The 21793-nt window shown below is 34.2% G+C and overlaps 1 protein-coding gene across 4 annotated transcripts in view; it reads right to left on the bottom strand.

Annotated features, from left to right (window-relative positions):
- The window catches only part of LOC118194771 (uncharacterized), a 348088-nt gene that overhangs the window by 95898 nt on the left and 230397 nt on the right, over positions 1-21793 (bottom strand). For all 4 annotated transcript variants that reach the window (XM_085816399.1, XM_035365974.2, XM_035365973.2 and 1 more), the window contains one exon: positions 7366-7499. In XM_085816399.1, coding sequence (XP_085672525.1) covers positions 7366-7499 — 134 coding nt within the window. The remainder of the gene's footprint in view (positions 1-7365; positions 7500-21793) is intronic.

Here is a 21793-nt window from a genome sequence, read left to right as displayed (position 1 = left end):
GTATGTTCCCGAAGAAGGTAAGAAGGAACATTGACCCTGATAGTGGCGCCCAACGAAGAAGAATAACCATGGACGAGTTTCAAGAAGAACCTGTGCTGCCTGCAGAAACGGCTCAGAATCCAGAAATGCCAGCTGCCGCCCTGGAAATATTTGGTTACATCGTCCAGACCATGCGCGCTTCGATGAAACCAGAAGCAACATTTAAGGGAAACTCACCGGTAACCAGTTTTTTGGAAAAATTGGATGACCACTTCATGCTCTACCCCGTGCACGAGTTTCAAAAAGTTACCTTAGCTACCAGCGCTTTGAGGGGCCAAGCGCTTAACTGGTTCAAATGTATAGGCAGAAGTCTCTTGGGTCAAGCAGGAAGTCCCACCTATACTTACGAAAATTTCAAGACTGCGCTACTAAGAGCCTTCCCTGTTGTAAGGGATCGTGCGAAATTAGAAACGGAACTTTTCAGTATATATCAACAAAGAATCGAAAACCTCTCGAGCTTTATTTTAAGAAATATTCACGTTTTCAAACTCTTGTATGGAAACCGTCCGGATCCTGAAATAATTCAAGTGATTTTGCCGAGGTTACTGCCCCAAGTGCAAGACTTTATTGAATTAAGAAATCCGACTACACTGGAAAAGTTATTTGAGCTAGCAATCCAGTTTGAAAGTAGAAGAACGGCGGACGTCGAAAGAAGACGCCAATATGAACAGCGAAACCAATTTGGTACGCCAAGACTACAGCAAACTCAAGCACACGGCTACGGAGGCAAAGCGAATCAGTGGGCAAGGAAACCCGAGCATTCAAAAACAGCCGGCGAACGTCGACAGTTCAATAGCAACCCAGGAAAAAGTCTCAAGGACAGTGGAAAAAGAAGGAAAGCACGGAAAGGAAAAATAATTTAAACTAAAACGGATTTCTGCTGACGGGAGGGTGCGGAAATCCGAAGGCCAAGAAAATCCCTCTTCCTACAAGTTAAATACAGTAACGGTGAAAAATTTGACTCTTCCGAAGATTGAAGTCTTGGTGAATAATATCCCAGCCACCGCACTCCTGGATACCGGCGCGCAGTGTTCCTGTGTGTCAGAAGATTTTTTTTAGAAAGTATTTTCGCAAATACCGCATATATAATTCGGATAATACGACAGTGTTAGCGGCGCAAGGAGAAAAATGTAAGTGCGTAGGTAAAGTACCTTTGTATATCCGTATCAAGGACGAAGAAGTGAAGGTGATGTTTTTTATAGTAAAGAATCTGCAAGCACATTTAATCTTAGGAATAGATTTCCTTTCAGACGCACAAGCAACACTGGATTTTAATGAAGCGTCCCTTAAGCTGACAATGAAACCAGTTCGTACTGAAAAGGCTGAACCGCCGATGTTAAAACTTGACCACCTCCCTAATGACGAGCAAGGAAAAATCCGACAAGTGGTAAGTGAATTTGCTTCGTTATTTAGTGATATTCCAGGATTTACTCAAGTTACTAACCATAGTATTGACACCGGAGATGCAATGCCAGTTCGTCAAAAACCATACCGGTATGATAAGAATAAGGAAAAAATTATCGAATGGCATATTACCGATTTGCTACGTAAAAACATCATAACGCCCATCTCAAGTAGTTATGCTAGCCCGGTGGTGTTAGGTAAGAAAAATAATGATTATCCTTTGGAGCATCCAAAAAGGTGGAGATTTTCTATTGATTACCGTAAATTAAACTCCATAACTAAATATCCGGTATATCCGTTACCGATCATAGAAGAAATTTTAAGGAACATAAAATCAGCCAAATTTATGACGACTTTAGACTTAACGACTGGTTATTTTCAAATAGGGCTGAGGCCTGAGGACGTGCCTAAGACTGCTTTTATAACCAAGTCTGGCACTTATGCATTTTTGCGTATGCCGTTTGGCCTTTCAGGGGCCCCAGCAACATTTCAGCGATGCATGGACATTGTGTTAAGACCTGTTCTTGGAAAGTCCACATTTATCTATTTAGACGATATCATTATTACTAGTGATAATCTCGACCAACATATACAGGATTTAAGACAGGTGTTTTCTTTATTAAATGAGGCCGGTCTAAAAGTTAATGTCGAAAAGTGCAAATTTGCAGCCCCTGAATTAAAATATTTAGGTTACAAAATATCTCAAAAAGGGATCGAGACAGATGAATCAAAAATAATCGCTGTACAAAAGTATCCGACTCCAAACACGGTAAAGAAGCTCTCTTCTTTTCTAGGACTTTGTTCATATTATAGGTCCTTTATAAAAGATTTTGAGGCTATCGCTGAGCCATTGTTAAAATTAAAAAGGGAAAAGGCAGGATTCTCGTGGACGGCCGAAGCCAATAGTGCTTTCGAAAAATTAAAACAAGCATTAACGCAAGCCCCTGTGTTAAAATTTCCTGAAAAGGATGAAAATTTAGAAATTTCAGCGGATGCTTCGGATTATGCGGTAGGAGCGGTACTTTTGCAAAATCAGCAGCCCGTGGCATTTTTTAGCCGAACTTTAAATCAAACACAAAGAAACTATTCCGCGACCGTGAGAGAGGCACTTGCAGTTCTGTTAGCAGTGCAAACGTTCCGAGTCTATTTTGGAAAGGCGCCGATAACAGTGTACTCTGATCATGCGGCGGTAACTAGATTGTACTCAGGGAAAAATTTATCCCCCAGGTTAATTAGATGGGCACTCAAGCTGCAAGAATATAATCTGGTAATCAAGCATACCCCCGGAAAGGAAAATATCGTAGCAGATGCCCTATCAAGAATTAAAATAGACGAACAAGGTAATACCCTAAAGAGGGCAATGCTTACTGCATGTACAATAAATTCCCGAGAAACTGTAATAACCGAACTGGGTAAGGATCCTGAGTTTGGAAACATTTATGAGTATTTGAAGGATCCTGAAAATTGTAGCCACCAAGATATTGTGGCGATAAGAAATACGGCGGCCCATTACGAACTAATAGATGGTCTATTATTCTATACAAAAACTACGAATTCCAACAACGAATTTCGACCTGTTATCCCAGCTAGTCTTAGATTAAATATCCTGCAGGAGCTCCATGACAGCCCTTTAGCTTCTCATGCTGGTATTCGAAAAACTATCCAACGCGTACGCGAGGCAGTCTACTTTCCTGAACTGCAAAAGTTAACAAGGGCGTATGTCCAGTCCTGCCCAACATGTCAAGCAGTTAATTATATTAATTTCCGCCCGGCCGGGTTTATAAATAGTATTAAATCCGAATTTCCAAATGAAATAATTGGCATCGATTTATTGGGCCCTTTCCCAAAAAGTCAGTTAAATGAAAGTCGCTATCTCCTTGTTATGGTTGATCATTTTAGTAAATGGACCGAAATTGTTTCCTTAAAACGAGCCTCCGCGAAATTAGTTACTGATTCTATTTTAAATAAATATATTTTAAAATACGGGGCGCCCCTAAAAGTTATATCGGATAATGGTCCTCAATTTGTAAGTAATATATTTGAAGACATGTGCCAAAAACTGGGCATACGTCATTTAAAAATGGTCCAGTATCGGCCGCAATCAAATATAGCGGAACGGGTCAATAGAAATATAGTGAAAATTATCCGTAGTTATGTTAAAAATCCGTAGTTATGTAATTCATAAAAGCTGGGATAACTATGTCAATGAATTTGCTTTCGCCCTTAGGACCGCAAAACATGATACAACGGGCAAAACTCCTGCTGAGTTATTTCTAGGCAGAAAGATTATAACGCCGTTAGATAAATTATTTTATGTGCAACAAAGAGCCCCAGAATTTAAAATGGGTGATATAGAAAAACTAATAAAAGAAGCAAAAAAGAATACGGAAGTAGGACAAAGAAAACAGAAGCTCTATTATGATTTGAAACGACGGGGAGTAACTTATAAAGTAGGGGATGAAGTTTTAAAAATTAAGCATTCACTTTCTTCAGCACCAGAAGATAATACTGCCAAATTTTTTCTACGATTTGAAGGACCATATGTTATAAAAAAAAATTACTCACGCTGTAGTAGTGTTAAAAGCCAGAAATGGTGAAACCTGTTCCGCAAACATTGATCAAATCAAGCCCTACTTCGATCGTAATAAAATACAAATATTTTCAGATCTTTTGCAGGATCTGGCACGGCAGACACCGCAGGCACAAGCTCCAGAGGTGGAAAAACGACAAGTACAAGGGCAAGCCAATAAGAGACAGGAGCAAGTGAAAAGAAAATTGCCCCGCGGAAAAATTGAAGGTAGCAAGAAAAAGAAGCCGTTCCACCGTCCAGAAAAGAGAGTTCACGAACACCCCCAGAATGAAGAAGGGAGAAGGACGACGTATGTGAAGAGAACCAGGAGAAATGACGGCAACTATAACCCGGCTCTAAAACGGAAGATCTACTCATCCGACAGGACTCTCCGCAGCAAAAGTCGCCGAACTGCGGAAGGGCCATCAGCGGCGGAGGAAAAAGTACAAGGAAAATTTGAATGGCCAACAACGAGGTCCAAGCAGGAACACGAAAGAAGGTTCCCGGTTCCGCCAAGACCAGCTGCCATCAAACGGCCAAGACCACAAGCAGAGGAGAAAAAGAAGGTATTCAAGGGTGGCCGAACTGGTGAAAAAAGGGAAGCTTCCAGTGGAAAGCACTGAAGGGCGAGCCCGTACAAGAAGGAGGTTAAATCACACTACTATCTGCAATACCTTTAAAGACTGGGCCCAGAAAAGGATGTCCGAATATTACAAAGATAAGTAAAATTTTATGTTACTTTGCAAACTTAAGTTAATCTTTCATTCTTACTGCAAGTGGCAGATTTCAAGAAGTTTTACCTCATGCGAGGTCTACCTTTATCGCCAAAAGGGCGAGAAATGAGTTGTGACCGATTTTGGTATTATGTTTTTCAATTACTCGCGCGTAAAACTAAAGTTGATGTATAATAGCGTTGTGTAAAGACTTAAATATTGTAAAAAGTTATTGTATAAATTTTATTTAAAGCATTCTAGCAAGAGAGAAGTTTTAGTCTGAAAGACTTTTTGAAATGTAGTATTTCAATGTAGAAAGAATTGGCACTTGCTTTGAAAAGAATAGAAGTTAATAAGGTACTACTAATGTATGTTTTCAAATGTGTAAAATTAACAGCATGTTGATATGTTCTTATATACAATGTGAATTGTTATTTTAAATGTTAAGAAATACCGTGATATGGTAAAAGTGAATGTTAAAATTTTTATTCGTGTGACTGTAAAAAGACTAAAGCATGGCGAATATGTGTTAAAGGTTGAATGATGTAGTTAGGCTCTCTGACGCTACACTTTAGAGTTAGACACTTTCAGAATAGTACCTCAGGGTTTAGAGTTGAAATTAGGGTGTGTTAAGAGGTCTTGTTATGTTGAATTTTTAACACGTTAGTGTTTTGATTGTAGGAGGAAGTGTGGAACACGTAGACAGAAACACATTCATGTTTGGTGTTCTTTTACAACACATGTCAGAGAGCACGGGGAGAGATAATTAAAATAGTCATGAATGAAATAAGAACGTTAAGAGAAGTATAATTGTATATGTTACTTGCCATTTCATTGTGTAACATTTCATTAAAGTAGTTTTCCTTCCAGATCTCTGGAAGGAACCAGAATTGAATAAAAGCTCCTGTTTAGATGCAGTACAGATGAAAAAAGATTGTTGTATATCCTGGGAGCTGCTATTGTAACAAATTTCTTTCTTTTAAATTTCTAGTTTCTAGCGAAGTATGTTTGTAAAAGATTGGCCTCGCGTTAGATTCTAGAGCTAAAAGTTTTCAACAAGGTCGTTTTAGACCTCAGTTTCAAACTAATTAACTCTGGCGGGAAGTATGTAAGGATCTTAAGTTTTACTAACGTTTATTTTTATTTTAAATCTTTACTATCACTTCTTATTTTCTACTTCCGGCCAGAATTATAAGCGTGAAGGTATTTATGCAAAGTTTGTCTGGCGAACGCCAAGTATTTAAGTTGTGGCCTTTTGCTAAGCGAGAGAGAGGAAGCAGTGAGTCAAAGCAGGCCGTTTACATTAGAAATTACGCGGTTGCTGTTTGCCTTCCAGGCCAGAGGTTTTAATCCTCTTGATAAATTTAAACGTATTGTAGTGTTCACAGTCTCTGTGCTACATACGCTTCCTGTTATTATAAGGCCAATCTTCCGCGGTTATTATTCTAAAGTTAAATTAGAGTTTAGTTTTATTTTTATACTTTTACGTTAGACCCCAAGTAGCGGGTCAGTGTATTCCGAAGTACGGAAGTTATTGTATATAGAGAAAAATAAAGGGTTTTGTATACCCTTCGTCTGTATCCTGTCTACTTACCACAATTAGTGAACATAGCTTTAGTAAGCTCTCTGTTCCGAGTCAGGTCCTTGCATGTTCCCGAAGAAGGTAAGAAGGAACATTGACCCTGATAGGCTTTGGAATGCTGTTTCCGTTTACTCGTATACAATGTCTTTTGCAACACAAGGGACAGATGATAATGCATATACCGATCCATTTAAACTCACAAATCACGGTGCATAAGCCTCGAAACTGACGATTTATTCGAAAATATCGTGTGAAAGATGACGTATCTGATTTAGTTTGTGATGTGCGATATCATTGTAAACACATGACATAATTAACTCTAGAATTGAGGGTCTCTGTCAGAGAAAGACGGAGAAGAAAGATAAAGAAGTGAGACCACTGCATCTTAGCCAAAAAAATTACTTAAAGCGTTTGAGAGAAGTCTCGAGCCATCGCGAATTAAAAACATCTAATATAAAATCAAAAGAAAAGTCGCGCCATAAAAAAGGAACATATATATAGTACATTAAAGTACACAAAACATAAATACCAAAATAGCATCGTTTGGTTAATACCAAACGATGCGACGAATAATGACGGTGCGCAAGAAAATTACATTTGTTATTTGTCCGCTTAAAGCGTTTTCTTTACTTTGCAAGAAAGTTACGTATAGGGAAAGGAAAAGTGCTCTTCAGCGATGCACTTAAGGTGTGACCATGCATTTTTACGATAAAAATGATTAGCTTTTGTGTTTTATATCACCTGTTAAAATTTCTTCTATTAGATTTTAAACACTCTATATTTATGCAGAAGCAATAATTCAATAATATTATAAGCAATGTTTGAGTGAACATTAAGAACTACAAATTTTGCCCTTATATTTTCATAGTACAAGTATTTGAATTCAAAATTTAAATTAAAGTATTATAATACCTTTAATCAGAAATTCTTACGTGTTTATAAATATTCCTAAATATGTATTTCAACGGATGACGTTTAGTGACGTCAGTCATTCCATCTAATTTTTCTTGAAATTTCGAGTTGAGTCCTCTAAAAAATAATGTTTTATCGATACTTACAAGATGGTCATTTATGTACCAACGAAGAGTCGCAGCTGGTTTTGATTTGGCCGATGTGCAGTTTATGGCAACAACGTCCCCGACGTTATATCTGTTTTGCCCTCCAGTAATCTTGGGCCCCTCCGTCGGTAGAACTGAAAGACAAATTTATTTTTGTGAGAATGAATTGTAAGGATCAAGATCATAACAGTTACATGGCTCTTTATCTTCTGGGCGTTTATCTCGAGATCAATATAGATATTAAGATTTACAGTCGTAAAAAAGTTTTTGAAAGCTGAAAGTTTAGAATCGGGTAAAATTCTCAAACAGAAATTTCATATATAGGTCGCCGCAGCTAGCTGAGAGTATGTACAATAAAAAATCGCCATCTTGTTATTACTTTGGCATAAGTAAATTTTCTCTGCAATTTCTTAAATACTATACTCGTAATCTATAATTGCTTCTAACTGTATTTCTATGCAAAAAAAATCTTCATTTTTATAAGTTTCGAAACTCTAAAATGTATCGAAATTGTTTTCATAAGTTTCTATACTTTATCTTGAGAAGCTTATAAAGTAATTTCTCCTTTCTTTTCCCGTGTCTGCCCAGTGTAATTGAAGCATACACGAAGCACTTTCGAGTGTCTTGTTTCGAAAAACGCTAATGATTCTATAAGTGGCGCCCGAACTAAGGCTGATGATAATTCGTCCACACCAGATTTTAGTGACTGGATTCTCTAATCCCCAGCCATACATTTAAAAGGGAGGTTACATAAAGTATTTTCTTCCTTCTTTCTGCGTGCCTTCATGGTGTAATTGGTAGCATACTCGAGGCGTATTCGAGAGTTTCAAGGTTCGAGTCCCGGAGAGGGCAATGCACATTTTTCACGTCTCCTGCTTCCCCAAAACCTAACAACAAACTTAATACAGAGGTTTAAGAAACGAAACGTATAAGGTTATAAGGTATTTTCTCTTTCCTTCTAGTATGCTTTCGTGGCGTAACGGTTGTGCACTCGACGTGTATTCGAGAGGTCCAGGTTCGAATTCCGGCGAGAGCATTGCACATATTTCATGTCTCCGTCTTCAAAAAAACGTAATGACTCTACAGTGGCATCGCAGTTAAAAAAGATGGTGGACAGTAATTCATCATCACCAGGATTCGGCAACTAGGTCCCCTAATTTCGAGTCGCCCTTTAAAGGGGGAATTCTTTTCAGCATGCTTTCGCGGTGTAACGGTAGCACACTCGGTGAGTGTTCGAGAGTTCCATGTTGGAGTCTCGGAGGAGGCATAGCAAATTTTTCACGTGTGCTGCTTCAAAATAAGCTAATGACTCCACAAGATATTAGTTAAAAAGTAACGCCTGTAACCTCTGCTTTTGAGCATTCCATTCAACACACCGTATACAAATCCAAGAGCGCAATTTATATTATCAGGTATAAAACTTCATTAATGCTTACTTAGAGACATTTAAGGAAATTATCACTTCTAGTGACAGGAACTGCAAGCACTGTTAATATAAGTTTAATTAGTTTACCCCTTCATTTACAAATATATATTCGTTAACTACGCTTTTATAGGTGTATTTAAACCGAAACTGAAATGATTAATATTTTAATAGGTTATGAAAAATGAAGAAATTATGTGAAATAGAAGTGTTTAGAAACTAAATGTTTCTTATTGTAAAATATATTTGCAAGTGTAATTTTATTTATGTAATTCGATATTAAGAAGGGTCTACATCTTCAAAAGTCACGTTTGAAGCTATATGTAGTATTTAAAGGTTAGGCTAGGCTAGGTTAGGTTATTTAATTACGGTAAAGCCTAGAGGGCTAGATGCCTAAGGGGAGGGATGCCTTCGTGGTGTGTATTTAATTATGGCAAAGCACAATAGGACTATCTGCCTAAGGGGAGGGATGCCTTCGTGGAGGACGTTCTAGGGAAAACTAGTTCGTATACACGTTACACATGGGGAAAACCACGAAAACACCCATGCAGCTAGCCCGTTCGCGGAATTCGAACCTCGAACCGAACTACCAGTGTTCAGCGACTTTACCGCTCGGCCGCTGGTGGGCAGTAGTATTTAAAAGAAAAATAATTATAAATAAGGTATGGTAATCTGCATAATTACTTTTACAGATAACAGTGGGAAGATACCGATATGCACATTTTTAGTATTATATATAAACATTGTTTTAATTAAACGATACTCAGAATTAACTTTATCTATGTAAAATCTCATTGAGTATTAACATCCAGGCTTCAGTAATTCTTTCTTATGAAAGAAGATTTGGTATTAAATATCTCCTCTCAAAAACCAGACAGAAATTGACGTTTGTGGTCGCCTTTGTTTCAATTATTATGCAACTGTTTACTACAGTATGGCATTTGTATAGAATAGTATATATTTTGATTTTTAGATTCATTTTTTGTATCACATATTGTAATTTAAGTGTTTCTATTTAGGTTGTGAAAGCTTTTTCGTTTTGTTTTTCTGTCTGAATGCACTGAATAAAAGTTATATGTATATGCCTTTGTATTTACTACAATATAGTACGAATACTACGCCCTTCCTATTCATATAATAGACACTAAAAGTGCATTCATAAAGAAATTTAGGTGACTGCTTTCACATTGGATTTACTAGCATTGCTGAAACCTGTTTTGTTTTTGGTTCGAGGTGATAATAAACGCAGTTAACTTCTCTTTCTCTGTTCATATAATGGGCTACATTATCTGACTATGACTAGTGTTTTAGCGGTTATCACAGAATGCAGAATGCAGAAGAAATTTTTTCAGTATTGAAAATAGAAGTTACTTTCAATCTTCTTTCACAGAAATTATATAACTCAAATTTTAATTTCAAATTTCCAAATAGATTGAATTTATAGGGACATAATATTAAATCATTTTTAACCATTTAATCATAAGAAATTTAATTACAGACATATAAAATCAAGAGAAATTATTTCCGTTATTTTTTATGATTAACTGAAACATTATTCTCACCCTGAAAAACAAAAAAGCATCTACAAATTTAAACGTGTAGTTCACATTAAACATAAAACATTAGGACAAACATTCCTAAAACGCAGACTGCAATATGGACTAGCATATAATTAAAATGACCATATTTTCTACCTTTAAATCAAAGTATTGTTTTATTCTCACATTTATAAAACAAATATGCATTCGAATAACATAGTACTAATTAAAAATAACGTAATATATACAAATATTTAATAACATTATTATTTGCTTTAATTAACGTTATACACTGTGTAAAGTCATTAGGAATTTTCAGGGCGAAAAACATAAAAAACTTGCAATGCCCCTTGCCCAGATTCGAACCTCCGGCCTCCCGAGTGCTAGTTAGACGTGCTTCCAATTACACGATGAAGGCATACCGTAAGGAAAGAAAGAGTTCCTTTACATTCTCATTCACTTAACGGGCGAATGGAGAGACGGGGAATCCAGGTAGTGATGAATTATCATCCATGACACATTTTTAGTTCGGCCGTCACAGGAAAGATTAGGTTTGTCTTTGGAACAGACAATATAAAACAAAGATGATACTCTCACTGTAATTCGGGCTTCAATGCTTTCGAGTGCTAGAATACTACGAAATTCCTACTACGAAATACTACGAAACTACGAAATTTCAATAACACTTAAAATTACACTACGAAAACACGTGGTAAGGAAGGAGAAAAATCCCTTACATTTGCATTAAAGAAATATTCTTATTTGAAGGCTCTTATTAATTTTCTTATTAATTAAAAATTAATTCCATTTAGTAAACTAACATTATGAATTTTTTATTACATATCTATTACATTTTTAACGTTTCATTTTGAATGTTCAATTTAAAAAAATGCGAAATAATTAAGATTTCCTACTTCCGATCATCTGTTTAAATTCTGTAGTTTACACATGAGTACAATTTTAAATGCAAATAAATTCACTAGACAAATGTATTAGTTTCCAATATATTCGTATGGCTAATGACGTATGCAGCAACATGAAACTCAAGAAAACTAAGAAACAAACGTAAATTTCATTTTATAAAAATTATGTTTATAAAATCAACCTGTGTGTAAATATTAAATCACGCTATTTCTAAAAGAAAGTATTAGATCATAAATTAATTAAAAAATTTTAATGTTTCAGAACTAAAACATTTCATGTGAATATACAGACTAGTAAAAGAGACATTACCAGTTTTGGGAGTAGATTATCTCAAAGCTCTTTTTCAAAAATACGGAATGAACGAAATTTAATCTTAATTCGTCTAATTTTAATCTTAATTTAATCTAAATTAGAAATTTTAATGAAATTTAATAAATATTAAATTTGATATTAGTCTTTATTGCTCTTACATGCCAATCGCATCTTCAGATCAATTACACGTGATAACAGTAATTCGACCTCAACGGCGTAACTTAAGATATTGCTGTAAAGTGCTTTGCGGATAAGAATGAGACAATTATATAGATTAGGTATGAGAAAATAAAGATACGAATGAAATTTTTTCAATTTGCTGCCGTAACAACTATCAATTTCCTTAAAAGAAAATAGGAATTTGAGTTAAATACTAAAAGCGTTTGTGAAATGGCTTACCACTGAATAAAAGATATTAAGAACGTCAAAATATGCTTTTATAATTGATATGTCTAAAGAAGCAGAACATCTATGATTAAATATTGCAGAAACACTGAAATATCACTGAACTCCAAGGCAGAGGTTTAAAAATTTCGGAGAGAGGAATTATTGAAAGTAAATACACCAAAGATAAAAGTGGAGCCTAAATATTTCATTTAGTTCCAGAGAATTTACCCTCGGCTATTTTTTATAATGGCCGGGCGCTTAATTTAATAACCATTAGCCTCGCGCCACTACAAGAGCCAGAAGTGGTTGTCATTTCATTATGGAAGCACCTAACGGGCGGACACCATTGTCTTCTATGAAGGCATGGACAGTTACAGCCATGCATTCTTCGGGATTCGAGCCCGGGCCCACCGTTACGGCAGTCAGAGCTACTAACCACTGTACTGGCTGGGTTGCACCCTCGGCAAATAAAGACACAAAAATAACATACCATGAGGACATCCAGAACAAATCTTAGTAAGACAGGCCAGACATATAATTATTTTAATGCTATTTAAATACAATGCTATTTAAATACTATTCTTATGCTATTTAAATACAATTCTTATGCAAACTTTAATTTTAGCCCAGAAGGGCTATTAATTTCAAAACGGCATTTTGCGTTTTGAAATTCACTTTTCAAACTTTTGCCACCAAACATTAGCGCCATGTATTATATTTAAAGAAACTAAATAATGAAGAATCAGCATGAATGCATGAATGTTTCTCGCATTGCGAAAAAACATCGGAACCTAGAGCCGTCAAATTTTTAACAACGTTGTCTTCCAACCGAACATATGCACTTGGAAGCCATAATTTTGAATTTTGAATTTCTTTTATTATCTATTTCAAATTTTATAAAACTTTTAAGAATTTTTGATTAATAAACCCAAAGATTTCAAAGCGAGCAATGGCAACACTGTACTGGGTGAAAAAAAAATTATCTCCAGCGAGCGAGATTGTGTATCGGAAATTCTAAAGATATGTTGTTTTGCTGTTTTTAAATATTTGGTGATAAAAGTGGAGCCTAAACATTCCTGTGAATTGATTTTTTATGTGTTTTAAGCGCGAAGAACATGGTATTTAATAAATAAAGGTAACACAAACGTTAAAAAAAGCGTAATATAAAATTTGAAAGCTTTCAGATATTCTTTTTCTCTTTTATGAATATTAGTTTTAGCTTTAAAAATTCCCAACATTATCCATCTCATTTTTATCCAGAGTGCTCTTGCGTAATCCAATACTTTGTTTCCTTCACTCTTTTCCCATATGATGTGGGATTCGTCGCGGCACAATTTACTAATAAACTCATAAAGCACCCTTGGATAGCTTCTTTAGCTGACTCAGGAACATATGGACGGTTAATTCTTTAATTAGTAACTGTTCAGTGTAAATCGCAGCAGCAACCACGCAATTGGAGTACTTTCGTACAATTAACCATAAAAAATATTAATACAGAGACATTCGTAAAATATTTTTGCTTGTATCAAAGATAGCAAATGCAACATATACAGTTTTAAAGAAAATTATCTTTCAAAAGACATATCAGGATTTAGGAGTTAATTGGAACACGTGAATTATAAATGTTACCATTTGTTCTACAATCAAAGAATAAAGAAAAGTATTCAAATATTTCCTTACAGTTCTCTTTCTAAAAGCATTGTTTCCAAACAATGCTTTCTATTTGAAATCGCGTGATCTACAAAATTAACGAGAAGCTTAGAAGTTCAAAAAAAAAAAAAAAAAAAAAAAAAAAAAAAAAAAATTATGATTACTGTGTTTCATTAAGGGAGCAACTTTTAAGTTTAAAATGATGCAGTCCATTTGAAAAGGAAAGCTCATTAAGGTTTCAAAATGAGATTTTAGCCATTAATTGTTCAGACTAGAAACTTCTTGAATAACGGAAATAAATGTAGACAAAAAAGTAAATAAAATCCGTCGGTGAAATCAATAAATGTGATTCTTTTCGAATGCTTATTTTAACAAACTGTAGTTCCACTCTTTTATTTAACTAAACTCTTGAGTGACTAATGCTGGAGGTTTTTAGATCTTTTATAAATTACTTAATAATAAACTCATTAGGATAAAATGTTTATTATTATTATAGCATGCATTTGGGATTTAAATATAAAACTAACGTATTCTGGCTTCAGGTTTCTTGATTTTTTTCTCCTTACTTAATTTGTATTTTGTAATGTAATGGTGTATATCGAGATTGGAAAAAACGCCAGGCAGCGGTGAAGGGAAATAATTTTAATAAATAGAAAGACGTTGAGATGAATTTTAGAAACTTGTTGAGGAACTTCCTGCGTTTAATTTATTAAAACTTAATAAAATTTAAGAAATTTTGAAAATATAACGCTGATTTTTGTTGTTTGACTTCTGAATTAAAATTTAACAAGTTGGATTTCCTGATCTACGGGGTATTTAGATTTTATATTACAGAATCTGTTACATCTTCAAGACTGAGATTATTTTTCATAAAATTTTTTATGTTATTGTACGGAACTTATCTTGGAACTGTGTGCCAAGTATCAGTACTCATCTTGGAACTGTGTGCCAAGTATCAGTACTCAGGAAAATAATGATGGTAGCAGTGTTTTTCGAATACCTTGCATGTTTCATATATCATGGAACCATAATCATCATCTGAGATTTAGAAATTCTATTTAGGAGTAGAAAACTCCTAAAGAATTTATTTCCTTATAGCTAAACGTAAGGAAATCCTTATGGAATATCTGTTCTTTTTTTACGAAGACGCCAGCACTTTTTAAAAGTTTTTTTAATGGCTTTCATTTTCTTTACCTTTAATCTCTTACTAGGTACATATTCATTTTCGCACTATGCTCAAAGAAGAAAATCGGGAATTTCTCGTCTGGATTTCATCAAGGATACCATTGCCTTAACCGAAGTCGATCCTAAAGTGTCTCAGCTTTGAATTATGCAGCCACAAGGGGAAGACTTTGCAAAACGGGAGTTGCACCACCACCTGCACCTCTTCCCTTATCTCTCTTCTCGGGAACTTTGTTTATGCAGAGGTATTTTAAGTGCACAGAGCTGCTTAATATTCGGGAGATAAAACTCTAGTGCGTGGGATAGTTATACTTTTTAAGAGATAAGTTTTCACCCACAATGAATAAAGAATGGTACGAGTCCTTTTTGTTGCTTTTGTTTTAATTTGAACACTCTTCGGAGATGACGAAGACAAGAAGCTGAATTATTTGTGCATAGATCTAAACTGTTATTCTAGTGTTTTCTTCCTCTGAAACATACCAGAATTGATAAAACATTGAAAAAGGATATCTGACAAAATACGACAGCTGAATTTTAAAGAGGGATGGATGCTTTTCAGGCTAATGCATTTTTTTCATGTTGTATTAGTTTGGAAACTTTACTGTTTTAGCACTTAAACGGGGAAAGGAAGTATATTCTTAATGAATAGTTCGTATTTTTTAGTTATTGATGTCTTCCTATAAGTAATTAAAAGATAAATTTCAACGTAGGTTACTAAAAAATTAACATATTTCTTCCACATGATCTGGCACTACCATAGTTAGTCCATCAATTCAGAAATCTATACTATGCTACCTGCGCACTATGCTCCTGCGCATACTAGATGTTGCTGAAAGAACATGCATGTGTGGTAAAGTAGAATTTAAGCTGATAGCTTGTAACTTCCATTTTTTTTAATTAAAAAATATAACTATATAGAAATTGGACTAAAATGTATGAAGGGTCGACTGATATGATTTTGTAATATTTGCATTATCAGATGAAAGTTTAAATTAATTAAACAAATTCTTAATCAGTAAAATTTTCCGACTGTGATCTTATTGCACACCTGCTTCTCGATGCTCTTCGGACCGGAAACGCCTCTTAGATCTTCTAAGAGCCCACGCTGTGAAACTGTTTTAGGTTATTAGATGTTTTAGGAAAATAATACTGTTTTTGAATATAATGATGTTTATAGTAAAATAAACTGCAATTGTATAAACTTTCTAACTTATTGTTTCTTTTTTTTTACAGACTACATAAAGAAAATGTTATTTAAATTTTTTTAAGTTAAATTTTGGTGACAGTATGAGATAAGTATGAGCATTTGGATTCTTTCATTCCGCTATCGTAAAATAGCATAAAGCAACATTGTTCGCAAAATGGCATAAACGTACTTAAAACTTTTTTATGATTCATTGAAATCTTAAAACCATTGCCTTAACCATTGCCTTACCATTGCCTTCGATCCTAAAGTGTCTCAGCTTTCAATTATGTAGTCACAAGGGGAAGACTTTAGAGAAAATTTCAATGGATGTAACTGAACGTAACTAGAAGCAATGGAGGTACAGTAGACTTCCTATTAAAAATTCTCTAACTACACATCATTATCGCAACCGTAGGAGGGGCTTCTTGCATAGGAACGGTGAGTTTGCTACAGTTGTCTCTGAGTCAGTTATTGAATTTCGGCGTTTCATGAGCATTTTGACACCAATTTGCAATCAAAGAGAACGCTTTGTTGTTTTTATTTCAAAATAATGAAAACTTACAGTGATATTCATGTTTGATGAAGGCATTGTTTCCGCTTAAAAATTTATTGCGTAATATCCTGATAAAACTAACCATTTGATCGCAATAAGCGATGTAATTCTCACGTTTCCGTATACAAATAAGCTGGTCTTAGGTGATTCGATAATAAGATCCGAATGATAACATTAGCCGCGATTATACGAAGCATCACCTACTGAAGTCTAATATTTGGGCTATCGGTAACTTAACGATCAGCAAGAGCAATTAACGATACTTTTTTGGAAAAGCAAAATGAATGTGCGAATTTTGCAACTATTCGGAATGCTGGTGTCCGTAACTCCAAGAGTATTTCAAGAACGAACTTATGATAAAACAGAAAAATGCTACCTATTCTGATCCTATAAAATCTTACATTTAATTCCATTGCTGTAACAATGGATTGTTTATTAATCTAACAAATGAGTCATTTCAATATAATGCTTGATTCTTAAAATAAATAAAAGAGCAATTTTAACAGTACATTATACACATATTCTTTGATCCACACAAGAGAGATAATTCAATACTAAATTAGTGAATATACAAAGTTAAACCTAATACTCTTTAAATACTTTAACAATGAAGAATCCCCGGGTGAACGGATGTAAGGTTCTTCCACCCCTCATCCCCTACCACAAACCATTCAAGAAGATTTTCGGCTCGCCGTGAATTTTATGTGCCCTCATGCAATTATATTACACATTTACAGACATCAAAGCTTTCCCCAGGATTTGAACCTAAGCTAATCAGTACAGCAGCTAATACTGCTAGCTACTGTACCGCCAGGGGGAAAATTAATATAAAACTGGCCGCCTTCAAACAAAAGAATTTACATCGGAAAATATGCAGAAATGGTAGTTCCCACGCATGAAAACACATTTTTCTGCCCTGTCAGTATAATAGTTAACCAAACAAATAACATATAGCTGGTAAATGTACTGCAATTCTAATTATAAGGGCACGGATATTTTTTAATAAATAGCACTGTAAAGTATCTCGGTTTCAGCTTCTTTAAAATGAATTGGTGAATTGTAACTAAATTATTTCAATTAAAAAGAATCTGAGAAAATAATTAGATAAGTAAAAGCTTTAATTTTTAGAATTAGAAGTCTGAATAATTAACTATTTTTGATACCTTCTGTCTACCTGCACCCCAATGAAACGTATTTACGAGGCAACGCGGCATGTCATCAAAATCCATTTATGCGGCCGCTCGCAGGTATGCGTACTCGCGCAGGGGGTGATTGCTGATTTCAACTTCAAATTCGACGATCCTTAGTATTTCTTTTATTATACTGAGTGTTTTTATTTAATAAAAAATCGTAACAGGATTGTGAAGTTTGCCTGCTGGTGAAAGAGAAAGCGTTGCATTTTTTCGGAAATATAGCGTTTCGCCTATCAGAATAAAAAAATTCATTTTTCATTTTAGTTATACCCCCTAAACGATCGAAAGTTAAGCATAAAAATTTGTGCTCCAGTAACGAAATTTGTGCAATGCTGTGACATCTTTAAGCTAAAACAGATCCCTGTATACATGGAAAGAAATAGCGTGCGCAATGCGAAATTTGAGCCATTCTCATATGTTTTTCAAGTGAAACAGATTGATATGTACATAGGAAGAATGAAAGTGTGCGTAGTGTCAAATTTCTGGCGATTCCGAGTTTCTGCAATTTTCTGATAATTAAAGATGATAGTTAAAAATCGTTATGATATGAAGTTAAAAATCGTAATAATCGTAATGATAAGTTAAAAATCGACCGCTGTGCACAGAATACCGCAAAAAAGATAAGTATTTTATTATGGACGTTTCTTGAGTTTTTAATTTTATTAATTAGTTGCTATTTTATGCAATTCTTATCGCGGTACCATTTTTGAAAATTACTATTGTCTTTCGTATCTTAGAGAAAAATTAGTTACCAAAGGTTAGAGACTTTTCGTGAGGGGGGAGGATAGTCAAAAAATATCCTATTTTCTTCCACAATATCTTTGAAAATGATCAATGTTTCTCAGAACACAAACAATTAAAACATTACCTCTCTGTAAAGACAACCATAAATGACAAAATTATATGCAGATAATTCTCTTAAGCGAGTTTCATTGCATATCTATATGTATGGGTTTGAATTCGCATCGAATTCCAGTATTCAGGGGTTTAATCACGCAGCAAATCAAAACTATGTGCCAGTTATAAAATAAATGAAAAATTATTATATTTTATCTGCAGAATTATTTGATTTAGTTAGAAATGCAGTACAAACAAATGCAACTTTTAAATACAGCACTGGAAGTTTTATGTTTGATTATCTGTGATGCTTAAAAAGGACGGATTTATGAACTACCAAACTGGATTCTATAAACTTTCTCAATCACAAGTTTAAGCATTTTCACGATCATTTTATTACTTCTTATAAATTCAGAGTCCACTAATTTAGAATTTTATCCTAGATTCCAAATAGCTAACATTTGAAGAAATGCAATATAATACCTTATTTTTTATAATTGCTTTGGAAACGGTAGATTTTAAATCCAGTCTGCGAAATCGTGATAATATTTTTTTGCACCAATAAGAAAGTATTTTTAAGTCTTACCGTTAAAGAAAATGGTATGGCAAAGTAAAATCATTCAAACCAGGTTTAGAAAGAACCAAAATGCAGATTACAAGTAAAATATGGAAAGCTTCTGGTAATTAGTCCACTTCTATCTATGATGATAGAGGAAAAATAAATGAAAAGGAAACTTGTAGAAAAGCCTTAAAGGATGAAACTGATTTTCTTTCCAATGAATCAGCACGCTTTAAAAAAAAAATAAAATCATTAACTTGGCTTAATTTTTGTTCTCCTTAGACAATGACTATTAATTCCTCGTGTTCCATTCAAATCCCCATGGGCGAGTTAAGTCCCTCCCCTGACAAATATCGAACAAAAAATTACTTTCCTCATTTTGCGTCGATAAGTAAAACTAGAAAAATGCTTCTGCATATTAATTTCTTTCAGCAATATTCGTTTGTTTCTTATGGCTCTTCAAACTCGAAGAGCAAGAGCAGCGCAATTATCGGAACAATTTTGGATCTTTTTTCTGCTGCGGCTTTTTTATCATGCGAGCTGTGATTCCCTTTTTGCTTTGTCGCTAGATATGTTACGTCGTGGAATTTTATACTTCACCAAAGAAGGAATTCTTCCTCTGTTAAATCGCGGTTACATGACGAGAAGATTCGCATAGCTCATAAATTTTTATTTACGCTTATTTTGCGTTTTGTCTTTAAGAACCAATGGCATTGGAAGTTAGCAGTGTTCGGTAATCACCCATCTATTTTAGAAGTACACTGAACATAAAAAAGAAGCGAAGCAGAAATCGAAGTTTAGTATGCTACGTTTAGAAGAATATTATTATTCTTTCGATAAATAGAAACTTTCAAATGATATGCTTAGAATTTTATTTTTACAGAAAAAAATGGTCATACTTTCTTGCTGATATTAAAGCAAGTAAAAATACAGGGATGAATAATGCTTAAAATATGGGAGAATATGATGCCTCAAGTCACCGGATATGCAGAAAGACGTTTTCTGATATATATGAAGTGCTTCATTAATGAAATTATTGATGTCTACGAGAAACGATAAAATTTTAAACTTTTATAAGGAAATTTATTCTAAAATCGTTACAGATTTTTGTTCTTATACATGGCATGGTTCTTATATATGGTTCTTATACATATCTGAATATGGCAAAGCCGTGAGGGTTATCTACCTAAAACGATTGATGCCTTCGGGAAAAACATTCTGAAAGCGCCTGGCTCGTATTTACGTTACACATGGAGAAAACCACGAAAACCAATCATACAACCATCCCATTTGCTTGGGTTTGAACTCAAGTCATGTCAAGCTAAACGTATTCATCGGTCTTAGCCACTCGAGCCCTGAAGAGGCCTGCACTGGGGCATATATAAAATATTCGCATAGAAAAAAAGTTAAATAATCAATGTGTACATTTATATAATAAACTTAGAGAAACGAATGGCAAATATTTTACTATAAAATTATTAAAAAATTCAGATATTCGAGAAAAACGTATTTTTATCAAATTAATGAATTACGAACGCACAAAATATATAAAAATATAAAATGTTTCAAATACGGAGCACAAGATAAATTTTGTAAAGAAAATGTTTTAAATTGTCTAAGTAATGCATAAGAGAAAATACGCTTCAATGTTTTAAGAGAAAGTGATATTAAAATTCGTAAATATGCTTGTATTATTATAGAAAGGCAAATTTATTTCTTTTAAAAACTAAACGTGACTTTAATTTTTTACATCTGGATAAATGTGCCCATTTAGGCTCTCTAATGAAAAACTTCACAATAAAATTTGCCGCTACTAGAGTAAGTAGTTAATAGAGCGACAAAACGGAGTGTAAAAGCAAAAAGTAACAAGTTTCAGTTGCGGTATGCCTTAATGGTTTTACATTTAAAAGAAAATGTAAAAATGAAGATGATGCAACTCAAAGTTTTAAAATTAAATTATGATGCTATAAATTAGGGCCACAACCAATACCAGCTTCCTTCCTTAATTATTTTTAAATGGTAGTACAATCGATAATTTATTTTCTGTTAATACATGCTTCACAAAAAATCGGATATCGAAAAATAATTAGCATAAGAAAATTTAATTCCCTATTTGGTGAAATACTATATTCTCTTGGATAGTGAATCAGAAACATCTGCACAACAAAGTATTAAGTATACAAAACATGTGTGTTCCACACATAACTAAAGAACTGTAGCTTGATTTTAAATTGAGTTATTTATTTCTCCATTTTAGGATTTTCGAATACCAAACTATAAAATGCAGAATTTCGCAAAAACGGACAGCCTTTATTGCATAACCTCGGGAAAGTGGCATATCGGTTGCTGTGCGGTTTTTTTTTTATTTCAAATATAAATTATAGTTGCTTCTGATACTTAGGCGGTAGAGTACAACCAGTAGTCCTCAGAGTCCGCTGATCAGCTTTGCATCGTATAATAACAATGTAAAAGAAAAAAGAAAAAAGGTAATAATATGCAATCTCGAATTTGGAAAATAAATTAATGAAATGATTTTTATTGGACCTGACTGCTTGTATTTAAAGGCCGAAAGCGGCCAATAAATTATGTTTCAAGAATGATAGCGTCTGAAATTTCCGTTAAACTTTCATTAAGAGTAAAAACAACTTACTAGTATTCAAAATTAAAAGATAACTTATATCATT

This window comes from Stegodyphus dumicola, chromosome 1 (assembly GCF_044657685.1).
Source record: "Stegodyphus dumicola isolate Sdum_Otavi_A_Nest chromosome 1, ASM4465768v1".
Taxonomy (NCBI): Eukaryota; Metazoa; Arthropoda; class Arachnida; order Araneae; family Eresidae; genus Stegodyphus; species Stegodyphus dumicola.
This window is presented reverse-complemented; position numbering and strand designations above follow the sequence as displayed.